This window comes from Lissotriton helveticus, chromosome 1_1, assembly GCF_964261635.1.
Source record: "Lissotriton helveticus chromosome 1_1, aLisHel1.1, whole genome shotgun sequence".
Lineage (NCBI taxonomy): Eukaryota > Metazoa > Chordata > Amphibia > Caudata > Salamandridae > Lissotriton > Lissotriton helveticus.
Genome location: NC_136057.1, coordinates 308,710,614 through 308,728,047, shown reverse-complemented (window position 1 = coordinate 308,728,047; position 17,434 = coordinate 308,710,614). Strand labels below are relative to the sequence as shown.

Below are 17,434 nucleotides of genomic sequence, written 5' to 3'. Positions count from 1 at the left end.
GTGCCCCCTGCATGGGGCCAACTTTGCACAGAGAGGAAGCACCTCGCAGCCCTAGATCAAGATAAAGCAGAATACGCAGCACTCAGGCTGCGACACTCTTATTACATGGGGGGACAGGTGCAGCCGCCTCCTTGCCAACAAACTTCGTGAGACTAGACAGCGAGAGGGAGTTCAGACCTTACGCACCCCAGAGGGCGAGTCGGTAACAGATGACGCGACTATAGCCGAAGTCTTTAGAGATTTCTACACAGAGCTCTACACCGGGGACCACCTTGAAGTCCAATGTAGGGCGGACTACATGGCTGAATCCGGCATGCCCTCCCTCTCCCCAGCGCAGGCAGACTATCTTGACAGGGCCATACAGGTGAAGGAGGTCAACTCAGCAATATCCCGCCTTAAAGTGGGTAAATCACCTGGCCCCGACGGCTACACGGCGGCCTTCTACAAGGCCTTCTGCAGTCAGCTGGCCCCCACTCTGACACGACCGTTTAACACTTTCGAGCTCACTGGCGCCATACTGGGGGAGATGCTGGAGGCAGGAGTAGTCATAATTTCGAAACTCAGAAAGCACGCAACGGCCTGTAGTGCATATAGACCCATCTCATTGCTCAATATAGATATTAAACTTTACACCAGCATCTTAGCGACCCGTTTAGCGACCTACATGACACAGTTGGTTGAACCTGACCAGGCCGGTTTCATTCCCCAACGGCAGACTAGCGACAACACTAAGCGCACACTACACTTCATAGAGAAAGGGTCCCGCACCCAAGCTGAATATATGCTCCTGGCCATAGATGCCAAAAAGGCCCTTGATAGGGTGCACTGGCCCTACCTGGAGATGGTACTGATCGCGGCTGGCTTTGGTGAAAAACTCCGCACTCGCATCCTGAACTGCTATGGATCTCCAATGGTGACGGTCCGCGTCAACGGCCATACGTCCTCCCGGTTCGCGATTGGGAGGGGCACTAGACAGGGTTGCCCCCTGTCCCCCCTCCTTTTCGCACTCTACATGGAACCCCTTGCACTTAAAATCCGCCGCCATCCTCTAATAACAGGGATCAAATTTGGAGGTGATACCCACACCATTAGCCTCTATGTTGATGATGTCTTGCTGTCCCTTTCGGACTCAATCACCTCCGTGCGGGCCCTCTTCGCGGAACTGCACAAGTTTGCCCAAGGGTCAGGCTTTAAAATCAACTTGGATAAATCACTGGCCCTTAGTCTCTCCCTTTCCCCAAGTACTCTAGCCTACCTCCAAGAGGAACACCTGATGCGGTGGTCCACTAAGGCGATTTCGTATCTAGGCATCCAGCTTGCTCCCACCATTCAGGCCACCACCGATATTAACTACTCCACCCTACGCACGCGGGTCAGAAGGGAGCTGCATCGATGGAAACATTGCACAATATCCTGGTTGGGTAGGATAGCGGCTACTAAAATGACCATACTCCCCCAAATTTTATACATATTCCAGACACTTCCTCTCCGACCACCGCTGGGCTGGATCCAGCAGACACAGGCAGATCTCTCGCGTTTTATATGGCACGGCCGCAAGCTGCGTTTCCGCCATCGGGTCGCAATTCTCCCTCCGGGAAGGGGGTGGGTGGTACCCGACCTTCAGTTATATTTTCATGCTGCTCAACTCAGGTACTTGGTAGAATGGCAGTGGCTGCAATCAGAAAAGCACTGGCTGTTTCAGGACCAGGTTGCTGGCAGACCACTGCAAGGGATACCCTTTCTCCACAAATCTCACCAACCAGCTAACTTGTACGCGTCATACATCACGAACACCATCAAGGACTCCTGAGATCGCACCAATACTCACGCACAACTGACCACATTCCCATCACCTCTCACGCCCTTGTTCGATAACCCAGAGTTTCAACCAGGAACTGAAGCCCGAGCCTTTCAAACCTGGCGTTCTTTTCTTTGCAGGTCTCTGGGAAATTTTTTGGATTTGGAGGGTATTATGCCATTTCCACAGCTCAGGGAACACTATGGCCTCCCCGAGGCGGAGCGCCTGTCATACCATCAGGTCCGCCACTGGGCACTACACCCTCACGTTAGGCCCCAAGCACAACGGCTGCTATTTCCTTATGAAAAGTGGCGGATTACTCGCACCTCTGACAAGAAGATCATATCTGATATCTATCAGATGCTCCTCAGTCCCACCACACACACCTACAATACAGGCCGCACCCGATGGGAAAGGATCTAGGGAGAACCCTATGTCACAAGAAATGGGAGGGCATTTACCACAGGGCAGGCACTCAGCGTACCATATGGGCCTCACGGAGACCTTAACCAAGATAGTTACCTATTGGTACTACACGCCGGAGCGCATACATCGCTTCGACCCCCGACGCAGCGATTTATGCTGGAGGGGGTGTGGGGGTTGAACACATCCTCTGGAGTTGCACCCACATACAGCCATATTGGTCCCAGGTCCTGGATGACATAGATCTTCACTTAGACACTCAACTCCCTCGTTTTCCCTCCTACATACTTTTGGGCCTGCCTAATCCATTAGCGTACCCACTCAAGTCCCGAAGGGGCCGGCTGATAGCGATTGCCATAGGAGCAGCCTTGCAGAACATCCTGATTCACTGGCGCACCGCTCAGATCCCCGCGCTGTCTGGTTGGCTTCAATGGCTGTGGGTGGTACTGGGAATGGAGAAACTCACGTTTACACTGGCTGGGAGGGGGTCGGAATTCCCCGAGTTGTGGAGGCCCTTCTTAACTCTACTGGTTTCCGAGTTTCCGGAGCTGACATTCCCCAGGTATCTTTGTCTATTGCGTCTCCCAGACACACAGATCCCATGTGATGACGCTACGAAGACTCGCAAAAAACGCCGCTAAACAATGTGTTGCATTCCCCATCCTCTTTTACCCTTCCTATTTTTTGCTTTCTGGTGGACGAGGGATGGGTGGGGGGGTGTTAGACGGGTGGTGGATTTATTTGGAAATTCTTTGTTTGTATCTCTCTCGTTGAATTCTATCGACCCGCTCCATGCTTATTGCCTGTGGTAATGACATTCATTGTGACCTAGTGGTCCTTTTTACATTTTGACACGGGAGCTGAGGGTCTTGTTCTTATTATGTCTAAAACTTAATAAAAAGATTTAAACCATAAAAGTTAGTGAGGTAAAGGAGAGAGGAGTGGGAAGTCATTCAGATTGAGTGGAGTGGAGTGTTATATAGAGTGGCGTAGTAAGTTGTAGAGTGGTGCAGAGTAGAGTTGAGTGGCGTGGAATGGTATGGAGTGTTGTGGAGTGTCGTTGAGTGAGTAGAGTGTCAGAGTGGAAGGGCATAGAGAGGAGTAGAGTGTTGTAGAGTTACGATGTGTGAAGCAGTTTGTTGTAGAGTAGCGTGGCAGTGAGTTGAGTAGTGTAGGAGAGTGGAATGGCGTAGAGTGTTGTACAGTCAAGCAGCACAGAGTAGAGTAGCATAGAGTGTAAGAGTGGAGAGGCATAGAGTGGAGTGGTTTGGTGTAGAGTGGAGCAGTGTAGAGTGGGATAGATTGGAGTATAGTGGCATGGTGTGGCGCAAAACACTTTCCTTTGTGTTCGCTTCTCTTAGGAACCTCTGTTCCTTTGAAAATCTGTTGCCGAGTTTGGGTGCTTTAGGCAAGTTTTATGGAAATTAATAAATCTCCTTCTGTCTTTTGTATACAACATACAAAGCTCTGTTGATTTTTGGTAATGGGTTGGGTTGCATGAGGTTTTTGCTTGTTTGATTCTCTCATATTGAAAGGGACATCTGCAGCATTGTACATCAGGCGGACAGGTTGTCTCAAAAGTAGTTGTGCCTAAATCCAATAAAGGCCGAATTTCTTTCAGGGAAGACTGACTTATCTAGGCAGCTTTGGCTGAATGAATATGCACTGGGCCTCGCATTTACCCGAGTTTAAGCTATTTGTATTGCAAAAACCAAAACATAAATAAAAGGCATTGTCATTTACAATGCCAATAGCTCAAACTCGCGTAAATGCGAGACCTATTGCATTGCAAATGCTTGTCTATTATTTTGTAGGAATTTGATAACTGTTGATTGCACTGCCATGCTTGCTATGTTGGTTTTAATAATGTGATATTAGAGAGATGTTAAATGACTCAAGTATTTGATCAGGGTCATTGAGCGTCCCCATACTTGAACCCAGAACTCAGCACAGCATTTGTCTTCTTGTGTTGGTTGTCTAGCAATGCTTCTGTTGAATCTAGCAGAGAAAACCCGTCCATGAGCAGATACCTCAGTAAACAATATGGAAACAAGTCGTTGGAAGAAGAGAGCAAATATGAACTCACACAGTCATCAGTCACGTCGTCTCCAGATCTGATGGAATTTGAAAGGTACTATGTGTGTAATTGGCTCAGCCCAATCATTTCATGTCTTTACATGAATGCACTATTTTAGTAAACACAGTGTCTATTATTGCTAGCCCAGGGAACCTCTTGTAGCAAGAGACTGGGCCAATGCAAATGGTAAGACTCTGTTTTAAGAGAATGTGCATACACATATTTTGTCCAGTAACCTAAGCTGATTTCTAATTATTGGTAAATCTTTTACAAAATCAATACAAAAGATTTAATTTGTGGTGGGATTGGTGGAAAGTAATGACAAATAGCCTGATTTGTGGAGGATTTGGTGAAGATTTACCAAGTCCTTTTCCTTTTTTTCCCACTTCCTACTCAACTTTATGTAAGATCTTGAGTCTGGGTTCAAGTGTTTGAAATCTGTCTCAATAAGCATCTAGTTAGTTTGTACATGTCATCATGTATTTTAATGAACGATTTGTCAGTGGCTGCTGTAATAGACAAATGCATAAAAAGTTTCTTTGTTGTATGACGATCCCAGCTATAAGATCGCAAGTCAGGACAGACAACACAAGCCCAGGGGCGTAATCACCATCGTCTTCAAGGACGTCATCAGCTGCGTACACAACCCACAGCTACTTAAAACGCCTATCTTTCAGACTTCACGAAACCGCCAAATTCACCCTAAATGGCACCCTCCTAAACAGGCCACAGTACCATGCACCCACTTCACCAACACCATTGTTTACTTTGTCACACTCCTCGTTCTCGACTCGAGCGCTTTCTTCCTCCTTGAGGACATGAACTTCCACTTGGGAGACTGTACTGACCTGAACTAGACCTCACTAATTGAAGAGCCAGGAAACCTCAGCATCACCCAACATGTAAAAGGACCCACACACGCTGCCGGACACCTCCTGGACCCAATTTTTACCACCTTTGAGAACATCTCTGTCAACAAGCCCACACTAGTGACCTAATCACACCCTCATCAAGATTACCATTTCTATCCTAAACCAACACAGAACAACTAGCACCAGACCAGCCTGATAAAACTGGGGCTACATCTCAAAGGAAGAATGGACAACCATACTCTCAGAATACCAGGCTGAACACAGCAGCAGCCTACCAGACTTCATCACAAACTTCAACAACTAGATCATCACCTACGTCGTCACTCTGGCTCCCCTCAAACCCAGCCAATCCACAAGATTCAGATCACAAGCCAGCTGGTATTGCAGCTGTCTGTTGCAATGGGACCAGGACATTTGGGCTATGATCCCAATGTTTCAACCTTTGAGCCTCATTTCGGTGAGAGAAAGTCTGAGGCTTCTTGGCCTGCTAGCCTGCTTGTCAGCTGCGCCAATGGGATATGCGGTCTCTGCAGTGGAACCTGAGATCTTAGAGGGCCTAGCACCAAGGAAACCTGTCAGATTTCATCCAGTGTTCAGCGGAAACTGCACAAGATCTACAGGGTGGGTTTGACTGCAACATACGGGTTGAGTGAAGTCTGGTGGCGAGAGGTTTTGCACCTTTGGTGGTGGTTAAAGCTGCAGGACATCTCCCTGATTGCTCACTACCTCGAACGATAATTCAACGCCAGGGTGGACGAGCTGAGGTGGTGGTACCTGGCAGATCATAGATGGCATCTGCACACCAAGGTGGCACAAGTTGTATTCTGACACTGTGGATGATGCAGGCAAGGATTCTGCATTAGTCAGCTGATGTTCCTAGACTGGAAGCAATCCAGGCAATGTCGTAGGGCTGGCATTAGGCTATGTGAACTCTGCCTGGGTGCCAAGGGTTCATATTACAGATCCGGTGGCAGACCGCACTTGCCATGCAGCGGCGGCCTAACTCGTGAATCATCCGCAGATTGTCTGGACGGGGGAGCGCCAAAGGTACTGGCGCAAATGCCAAGGCCTTAGGGCATCATCCATCACCTGAAACAGGGTAAAATTTGTCAGGTATGCCCGGTTTCAAAAAGGTTTGTGTGGGTCGGTCGGCAAGTTCTTTACCCATCGTCTGCCATCTTGCAGCACCTGACCACGCCCATGCCCCTTTTATGATCAAGCAGAATGCCATCACTCACAGTGAATGGAGAAAGTGGCTGAAGTGGGCCGACCCATTGCCCATGATTTGTGCTCTTGTAGGCACAATAATGTGAATGATACAACAGACCAATGGTTTATGGGGGCTGTCTGAAAGCCCCTGTAAGTGTATTATACATATAATGTTAGTAAAATCAACAGATCTTGGCTACCACCAGACCCAAAACATTAACATGCCATGAAATGTGCACGCCTTCTTTACATCATGGGGAGCTAACAACTTTGTGAAACGTAATGGTTCCAAATCACACCTTCTGTTGTTCACTGACAAGCACACCAATAATATTCCGTAACCTTCCTCCCATCTGCCCATACTCCACCACTCATCCTAGTTTAGTCACTGGGCATTCTAAAAATCCAACAAGGCACCTTCTATTTGATCATCTGGTATGATGTTTGTTATTCTCATCAGTGCATTAATTTACTCCAGTGCATGGCCCTTTGAGCCTATGGTAGTAGTATCATAAAGTTAATTTGCAAAGTTGTTTTCATCGAATAAGTAAATATTGTAAATTACCAATGACTACATAAATGAAGAGGATCAATCATCCACATATATGTGTTTTTAAACATTCCTTTAAATTAAGTACAGCCAAGGAAGGTGTGATATTTTCTATCACCGCATGCTTTGCACACACTGCCGTTATTCCTTCATCAGTCCGTGTTTTTCTCTTGCAGGTATTTGTACTTCTATAAGCAGACAGTGGATTTGCTGGTGGAGAACCAAATTGTGTCTGCTGGGGAGGTAACCCTTCCGGTAGTTTCTAAAGCAGTTTCCCACCTGTGGCAGGATCTTCCAGAGGACCGCAAAGCCAACATTTTACAGTACTGCATCCGGCAGGAGAAAATCCCTTGGCCCCAAAACCTGTCCACTCAAGAGCCAGCATGCACAGACAGTAGTGTGAGGGGTAGTCAAGCTGATAGCCAAGAAGCAAGTGGATCCCTCTTGTCTTCACCCCCAGAGGAGGTAACATCTTGTTAGAAAAATGAATCTATATGGGTTATGTTGAGGATAAATCGACTGGACACAGTGTATTTGTAAGTTAGATTTTCATAGATGGATAGGCTATTCTTCATTATGGTAGTCTATTAGATCTGTCCATGTGCAGGATCACAGAACACATTTGTAATTGTATACAGTTTCAATATTGAGAGAAAAGTATGTTCCACTGATACTCTAATGGTGTTGCATTGATGTCCTTAGCACTATGTTCTGAATGCTAAGGACATGACCTCAATGGGATATCTGCTGATGAGGACATTAGGTATCTTCTTTCCAAGGCACCACTACCTGCAAAGGCAACACAATCACACTGCATCTCCCAGGTATTCTTTTTTCCCTCATCAAGGGTCGACTATGTGATTACAAAGCCTCCCAGGAATAAGCTTGAGCACTTAGTTCCAGCAGCAAGCAAGTTGACCCCATTTTGGGCCATAATTTGGCCCTCAATAGTCCCTGAAACCAGGAGAGGCACAGTTCCATAGGGGATAATCTCTGATTGCCCAGGGTGCCCTTCCCAAAAGGATTGTTAGTGGGGAATCACAGTGAGATTACTATTGCAAACTTGGATCCTTCTAATAGGCTGGTAAGAGTTTTAAATGTGAAGAATTATCTGGACACAGAGACCAATTTATTCGCACCTCCAACAGCTATTTTCTCTTCACTAGGAGAGCAGATCAGAAACCCTGAATGGAGCCCGAGCTTTTCATTGAGGGAGCAGTGCCATTACATGGGACCCTCCTACCAGCAGTCACCTGCAGTTTTAACCCTCCCATAGATAGAATAATTGAGGTGCAGCTCATTGTGGCTGCCCTTTGTGAAAGGATGAGCAGGTGTCAAGCCTGTTTGAGGTTTGCAAGCATGTGCTTAAAAACCTACAACAGGAATACATCCATTGGTAAATATGGTTGTGGTCTAATTTGTGTGGGCATTACCTGCTTTTTGCAGTAAGTCACGTGCACCCGTTCTCCCTCTTGTTCCAAGATGTGGATGTGGGAGAGCATTATTTAAGGGGCATTTTTACAATTTACTTGTGTGGAACATCCCGCTTATGCCAATGGACTCTGTTGTGGCCTGTTATCTAAGAGCCTATTCCTGGCTTGCACTCTGATCAAGGTATTGGATTCTTAGGTACATCATATGAAATGCAAAGTGCGGAATGCTAATCACAGTTGATGGAGAAGAGCTGGCATTAGGAACTGAGCTGTTACATGGTTAGTGCAATAAAAAGAACTGAACATTTCTATTGCACATGTGTTCTCTTAACATTGGCGATGAGTTGAGGCATCCACCCAAGAACCCAGTGTGTGAAGCTGCATCTATTTGGATTTTAAAAGCAATTTAGCCCTTATACTAGCTGTTAGTTGGCTTTGCGAGTCTTTTTGAATAGTGACTATGGATATTTGGCAGCCAACTGTGCTCCTATTGTTGTGCTGCACGTTGAAAAGTTAGGTTTTTTTTATTTGGAAATATTCGCTATTAGCCCATGTCACAAGGAGAATGGGGATTTGAAAGTCAACTGTGCGCGTCCCCCCAGTGTTGCTGAGGAATGCTTACCTGGCCTGGGCCACGACGTACGCATTGTTTAAGCCGCATGTGTGCAGAGCGCGCTGGGCCGGTGTGCTCCGTGTGCGAGCAGCTGCAAAGAACCGATTCGGTGCTGAGCTGCTGTGTCTTCGGCGGGCGCAGCTGCATGAAGCTTGTATCCACGTGTCTCCCGAGTTTCCTGGAACCTTTGGAAAAGAAGCTGGCTCATTGGTCAGTAGAGGTACATGACCAGGAAGTAGTTCACTGGCACGTAAATGGTTGTAAAACGCTGGTGTGCTAAGCAGTGTTGTTATTTATGGTGGACAGTTTGTGCAATGGGCACAGGTTTTTCTTTTTTTTTTCTTTCTGCTAACGGAGAGGATACAAAATACATTTTATTACTCATGTCTACGTAGATAAGCTTTCCTGAGCCATGTGATGCAAACGGGTGACTGAGAACCTGGTGGGCATGAATGGATTGTTTGATAACGGCCCATATACATTTCCATGGCTGTGCCTAACGCATTAAATGTGTACATGATCGCATGTTGTAGGAATTAGATACATGTTTATTGCCAATTAATTTGTCTCTCTTTACTCTACTGATTCATAAGTTGGTTCTTCTAATTTTTGTGTGGTTTTATTGAACCCATAATCCAAAGGAAACAACAATATATTCCGCACTCTGTTTCAGGATTATTTTATTCTTGAGTCAATTCCTTGGTGGATTTAACACAAGTACAGAATTCTCGGTTGGACTTCTTATGAATAGATGTTGTATTCAGTTATCTTGGACGCTCAGATAATTATTGCTCTGTCCTGATGATTACCGTGTATTTCTACAATGGCCGAAACGTCGTTAACGCACATATGTGGCTGTAATTGAAGAAGGACGCATTGTTATGCTTTGTGTTTCAGTTTTATCCTGAACTCCCTATTTTTGTACAATTCCTTCCCTCAGCCACTAGTTTAGTTACACATTGTACTGCTTATTTTTGCTGTTCGTGTATTGTGTGAGCACCATTATTTTATATGTCTCAGTATTTAAAGAACTTTGTTAATACATTTTCCACGATTTGTATGCATTTGTACATGGGTTTCGTCCTTTTCCTCTTTTTCTTCTCTTATTCTCTATTTTGTTTGTACTGTGTGAGCACCATTGTTTTATATGTCTCAGTATTTAAAGAACGTTGTTAATACATTTTCCAAGATTTGTATTTATTTGTACATGGGTTTCGTCCTTTTCTTCTCTTTTTCTCTATTTTGTCAATCAGTATGTTGCTGACTTTGATGGTTTGGATTAATGTTTGATGTATGTATTGTTAACTTGAAACCTTGTTAGGATTACAGTACATGGATAAGCGGCATACCTATGGCTAACACTACAACAGTAAAGTTTTACTGTTTTGTTATATTGTTTCTTCCCTTCGTTCTCTGCCGATCTACAGCAGCATATGGGGGCCTGTTTTTTTTTTCTCACTCTGTAGCCGAGCACAGCCAATTGCAGTTGTTATTTTAGTTTTTTACGTTAACTCATTGTAGTAACTTATTATTTCAATTAGTATTTTAGATTGTTGTATTAATTAATTATGTTGGGGATTTAAATTGACTTTCTGATGCAAGCAATGGCATCTGGAAGTATGGCTCCGCCGTCGCTAGTTCTCTCAGAAGCAGGTGATCTAATCCTACCTTGCAAGAAGTGGAAAAATATTTTGGACTCCTATTTATTTGCGATTGGAGGAGAAACATTCTCAGCATCATGAAAACAAGGGGCCCGATTCACAGAATGAATTTAAGACTCAATCCTAAACTTACTACTATTTTGGTATTCACAGAATGCACTTACTACTTTTGGCATTCACAGAATGAACTTACTACTTTTGGTATTCACAGAAGTTAGGATTTTGTCTTAAGTTTGTCTTAAGACAAACTTAAGACAGACTTAAGACAGACTTAAGACAAAATCCTAACTTCTGTGAATACCAAAAGTAGTAAGTTCATTCTGTGAATACCAAAAGTAGTAAGTGCATTCTGTGAATACCAAAATAGTAGTAATTTTAGGATCGAGTCTTAAGTTCATTCTGTGAATCGGGCCCAAGGAGTTTTATTGCATAATGTAGGTTTTGAGGGCCGTGACGTTTATGAGAGTCCGGATTAGATCCCCATAGGAAATGCAAAAGGGGATCCTGGAGATATTTCTGTGATGTCTGTGATGATATTGGAGAAATACTTTGTTCCTAAGATCAGCTTAGTTATGGATAGACAAACATTTTTTGCGAGGGTGCAGAACAAGACAGAGAAAGTGGGCAATTATATAGCCTCACTCAAGAGTTTAGCACATACTTGTGAGTTTGGCGATTTAACAGAATCGTTGATTAGAGATCAGTTGGTATGCTGTACTAATAACCCCAGGGTAAAGGAGAAGTTGCTCATGAAAACCCCCACTTTGAGAGATGCATTGGATATAGTGGAAAGCATGGAACACACAACATGGTAGGTTAAGGAGATGCGGGATAGGCCTACCACGTCTGGTGAGAGTGTAACCCACCTCACGTGGGCACTGAAGAAGATGATGAGCATCATGCTATGGTGTACAAAATGGGAACTACCAGTGTCAAGGGTAATAATTTTGAAACCAAAAGCAAGGGTAACGCCATTAAAGACAAAAAGGATGTTGTGAAAACAATTGAGTCGAAAAGAATGAAATGCTTAGGTGTGATAATCTCAATCACTTAGCCAACAGCCTGAATTGCCATGCCAGAAATGTATCTTGCAGGGCGTGTGGCAAAAGTTGACACCTGACAAGAGTGTTTCAAAATACTAAACTACATCACATTGATGACCAGCCAGAGGTACATAAGCAGGCCATACTTTGTGTTTCACAGGATCAGTCTAGTGATGCACATCAGATAAGTGAAGGAGTGGATGTTGGCCGTGTGGCTATGCCAGTGTGTCAGATTCTTTTGGAGGGCAAGTAGATCGCGGTGCTAGCGGACTTTGGTTCCTCTTTCAGTCTCATTGGCATTTTTTGATGAGCATATACAATTATGTGCTCCAGCCATCTCCCCTGGTGGTTATAGTGGTGTGAAAATTGATCTCATTGTTTACATCATAATGAAGATAAAGTTTAAGGGTTGTGAAACTGTAGGGAAACTGTATGTGGCCAAACGTGGTGACATCCTTTTAGGGTGGCGACACCAAAATTATTTAGGGATTACGCTAAATCCTAATGCTAGAGACCAAGTAATGCTTACAGCCAATGCCAGTGAGGATTAAGATGTGGTTGAAGACTTTTCTGAAGTGTTCAGGGAAGTGTTAGGTTCTCTGAGGGGATTTGATCACAAGATCATTCTCAAGACTGGCAATAAACCTGTGGTACATAAGGTTCGGAAGGTTCCTAACCTTATGATGGGCCCTCTGAATTAGAGTTAGAAAGATTGAAAAAACTGGATGTGGTTGAAGAGATTGAATCATCTGAATGGTTGGTTCCTGTGGTTCTCGCGCCTAAGGAAAATGGGTCCAAATTGAGAATTGTTGTTGACCTCAGAGACCTTAATCAGTGTATTTGGGTGGACCGTCAGCCCCTTCCAGGTATTCAGTGTGATGGATCTTTATGCTGCGTACCACCAAGTTGTGTTGCATAAATTTCGTGACACCTTTGAGAGCTTTCAGGTTTAAAAGAATGCCTTTTAGTTTAGCTTCGGCGGCTACAGGCTTTCAGAGGTTAATGAAGGGAGTCCTGGAAGGAGTCAGCAATGTTTTATTCTTCCAGGATGACAGTGTGGTGTATGCAAGGGACAGAGCAAGCCATGATGTTATCTTGAAACAGGTTTTAGAGAGATTAAGGGACAGTGGACTCACATTAAAGCGTGAGAAGTACAAATTTAGAGCGGGCACTGTATCTTACCTTGGGCACACCGTCTCAACAAAAGGCATCATGCCCAAAGTGTTATTTAACAGAGTCCATCACTAGAGCTCCTGCTCCTGTAGATAAAGATGGTGTTCGGTCATTCCTGGGACAGGTCGAATATTACTCAAAATTTGCCGCTATTGTTGCCAAGGCTCGTTGGGTCAAATCTGGAAACCGACACCCCTGCACTCGACATCCTTCGTGGGACAGCTCGAATCCAGCACCTGGTCATCGTCGACGCCTCCTGGTCCTCGTGGCTGAAGAGTCGAGCTTCACCTTCTTCACCTGAAATCTCCCGACATCGGTGGGCATCCGCTCATCGCCTTCCTGGTAACTGGCAAGTGACCCAGACTCTGTCCCCTCTGCTTTCAGGTTCTTCACATATCGATCCACCCTTGGATCCACCCGGACACTTTCCACTTGGTCGCCAGCAGCACCTTGCAGCAGCTCACCATTGAAATCGACGACGAAACCCGACACGAAAAGACACCTATACACCCGGCTTACCTGGGTGAGGTAACTCTAGTACTCCGGTGCTCCCGTGGGTGTTGACTCAGGAACCTCCTAGTTCTAAAGGGCTTTGCTCCAGGTCCTCTTTTAAGTGTCCTTAATCTTTAAATTCCCAACCGCGATTCTCCCCATGGAAGTTAATGGTGATTCGCAGCTGTGTTTAGACACTGCACGCGTCCCCCGTGGGTCCCCTGTGTCACTACCTTGGGTGGTTCCTGGTGGCCCCAGCAGTTCTAAAGGCTCTAGGCCTTGTATTTATGTCAGTCGTGGTTCTTACACCACTTTCTTAATATATGGTTTGGTACGCCCCTAGGGCTCAGCGTATACTGTGCTAATTTACTGTGTGATAATTAAGTTTACTGAATGTACTTTTGCCTCTAGCCTCATAAAGAGACTAGAGGGATATGTTTAGAATAAATACATATATTTTATATATATATCTGGTGTGGTTCTCCTTTCATTTGGTCATTCATGAGATTATAGACTGGTAAAACAAGCTGCTGTACATTACTTCAAGACTTAGCCTGAAGGCTGCTCTACACAGCTACCACTAGGATAGCTTTCTATATAGGTTGTCTTTAAACCTACCATCAATAAGGGTCGTTTGGACTGGTGCAAGGTGCCCACTAGAATAGTGGGCAGCATATGCCAGGCCAACTTCTCACATCCTTAGCCAGAGTATTGCGTATTTGGGCCATCTGTCTTCACCCGTCACACATATGTGCCACCTGGTCTCGCTTGTGACCTCTGGGCCCACTACCTCGGACATTACCAGTACTATCTCTTTCCAGTACTGCTGAATTCGGGGGCAGGCCATAGAATGTGGAAAAAAATGCCCTTCTCCCCACAACCCTGGTACAAAGGTCAGTGTTGCGGTGGCCCATTTGGTATAAAAGTGCCCTTGAGCTGTAGGATCTGCGAAAACCGCACCCTTATTGCCACCTCCCTAGGGCTCTGTATCGCCTCTGCCCAGTCATCATCAGCATAAACAGCTCGGACTTCCACGCCTCTCGGAGAGCCCCAAGGGAATCCGGTGTAGTGTTCATTATTTTCTTATATAGTACGGAAGTGGCCTTGTCAGTCATGGGGTCCAGTATTATCCTATCTTCTAGTGGCATGTACTCTGTGTTCTCCTTCTGGGATGTGGGACCTCAGTGCTGTGTATGTATCGGTACTGTTGTGAGTTAGGCATTTCTTATTCCGTTTTTAAGTTTTCAAAGTCGACCACGTTTTGCCCCCTCCATACGTCTTCTAACTAGTCAATCTCCAGTAGTCCCCATTTACGTAATCCTTTCAATCCACCAACCTGCCTTAGGGGGTCACTGTCCCACAGAGGAGTCCTTTCTGTTAGTTTCCCTTCTCAGCCCAAAATATTTGTTGCTTCCCTCCATATGTGTATTACTGTTTGGTTATGTGGTGGTAGCTGATTCACCATCCGTCTATGGTAGAGTGCTGCTGGGTATCCCCTCTGTCCCATCGAGTGGTGGCCAACCCTGTAGGCAGGTTCCGTTTCATCCCATAAATAGCCATACATTAATTGTGACCAGCTGTCCCGCCAGGTAATACTTTCTGTTGCCATGAATTGCCAGTCCACCCTCGAACACTCCCTCCTATAGTTTGTGCAAGGCTATTCTAGGGCTTCCCCATCCCATAAAAGCAGTCGTATTTCACTGTTAACTTTTTGAAAGAGGTCAGGTGGCACTTTACAGGGTGTATTCTGTAAGACATACTAGAAACATGGTAGCGCCATAATTTTAAACAAGGCAACTCGTCCTATTAGAGACAATGGTAACTGTCTCCAGTTCAGCATATCCCTACAGTACTGCATCCCTACACAACCTATCTAGTTGAGGGAATAAATTATCCTCCAGGAGCTCAGTGTCTGTCCTTGAAATCAACATTCCCATATACCTAAACTTGTCTTTGATCACTAAGGTACCTGCACTGGATGGCCGAGCCGGCAAGCACATAGAGGAAGGAATTGGCCCAATGTATCTGGTAGCCAGAGTATCCCCCAAACAATTGAAATATATGGAGTATTCGACCTATCAAAGACCTTGGGTTCATGGCGTCCAGCAGTATGTCATCGGCATACGGTGATTTTTTCTCATTAAGTCCATTCCGTCCATGCCTTCCCTATATTCCAGATATCAGCGGGTCACCGTTGACCCATGCCACCAAGGGCTCTAACGCCAGAGTAAAAAGCATAAGAGAGAGTGGGCAGCCCTGCATTGTACCCTTTTGTAAAGCCATAAACTTAGACACCACCCCATTCACTCTCACCCTGGCCAGGGGGTTTGTAAATAGGAGCGGAACCCAGTTACAGAACTTTGGAACAAAGTCCAAACCGTTCTAGCACTGTGAATAAATACGGCCATTTGATGCTATTGAATGCCAAGCGGGTGTCTAAGGACAGTAGCACAGCTTCTGCGCCGTAAGATGCATTGCTCCATACAGACGCCTCCTGTGGGGCATAAGCACTGAAGTTTTTTATACAAAACTGAGCCGATCCTGGCCATAAAACTCTATGGGCTAGATGTACGAACTTGGAAATAGCACCTCACAAATTGTACGTTTTTTGCGACTCGCAATTTGCTAGGCGCTATTTCCAATGTACAACAGTGTATTTCACACTGATAGCGATTCCCAATGGGGTTGAAAATTGAGAGGCTCATCAATATTAATGAACCTCTCGCAATTTGTGACCCCATTGGGAATGGCAGGCCCTTCCAGGTATGGTGGCCTACTGGGCTCAGCAGAATACCATGTCTGGGACTACTTTTAAATAAAGCCGTTTTTTTTTAATGCAGCCCATTTTCCGTGAAGGAAAACGGGATGCATTTAAAAAAAAGAAAAGAAAAAAAGAAACGTTTGTGTTTAAGTTTTTTAAGGGCAGGCAATGGTTCCTGGAACCACTGCCGGCCCTTAAAAAATATTTTCCCCTGCATTTGCAAAGGGGAAGGGGTCCCCCGGAGACCCCTTCCCTTTTGCGAGTGCATTACCATCCTTTTAAAGAGAGTGGTAATTTGCGAGTGTTAAAACATTCTTACGTGGGGGTGCACACGCTATTAGGAATGCCCATTCCAAATAGCGAGTTGCAAAACCCTATTTTGTGAGACGCAAAAAATTGCGACTCGCAAAATAGGGTTTGTACATTCCCCATGCTGTTTTTGCATGCGCAAACAGGTTCGGCACTCTCCCTTTATGCACTTTTACCTCAAGATGGGCAAAGTCTGCAGATTTAGCTGCAATGGGATACCCAACCTGGGGACATGAAAGGGAAACTGTAGCCCATATGTTGTTTTTTTTGTCCAATCTACAGTAGGGCTAGGGCACAGTGGATAATTCCCGTATCTAGATGTCTAGAGGTTACTTGACATGTGGAGGCGTGTTGAATTATGCAGACGGATTTAACAGCTGCCATGGTGTTTGCTGTCTCTAGGTTTTTAATGACTATGTGCTATGCTAGAAAGAAATTTGAAGTAATTCTGCTGGGTCTATTATCTTTTGATGTTACTGATTTTAAATGTCTTAGTATACCTATAAGGAAATTGTGTATTCCGTCTTTATATAGCTCATAGTTTTATCTTATTTTAAGGTTCATTTTTCGTTTTAAAGTCTTCTTTCTTGTAAATAGTACTGTATAATGTTTCAATATTTTATTGTGATTGTCACTTTTATGGTATTTTTCTGAAATAAAGAGTATTGATCTGAATACTCTATGTACCTGGACTGTTGCATCCTTCCATTTGTCGCCAAAGTGAAGTGATAGTCTCCATTTCACTACAGGGTTGAAGTGGAAGCAAGCAAGGGGCTAAGAAGTAATGTCTGATTTGAATGCATAATCGGATCTGCATGGGCATCACCACTAGGCCTTCCTAGTTTAATCTTGTGTTGTTCATGAAGTATTATGCCCCTCCCCTTTTCACAAAAACACAAATTAAGTTTATAGCGAGGACAAGTGTTTCCCCATATCTTTCCCTAAAGGTTGGCTGGTCCTAATGGAACACACAATTTTGCTAACTCTAAATTGAGAATATTGATGGTTAGCCCCTTCAAC

At 44.9% G+C, this 17,434-nt stretch overlaps 1 protein-coding gene across 3 annotated transcripts in view; it reads left to right on the top strand.

Moving 5' to 3' along the window:
* The window catches only part of STRA8 (stimulated by retinoic acid 8), a 126,162-nt gene that overhangs the window by 80,546 nt on the left and 28,182 nt on the right, over positions 1–17,434 (top strand). For all 3 annotated transcript variants that reach the window (XM_078653557.1, XM_078653563.1, XM_078653547.1), the window contains exons 5-6: positions 4,203–4,352; positions 7,106–7,394. In XM_078653557.1, the coding sequence (XP_078509683.1) occupies positions 4,203–4,352; positions 7,106–7,394 (439 nt within the window). The remainder of the gene's footprint in view (positions 1–4,202; positions 4,353–7,105; positions 7,395–17,434) is intronic.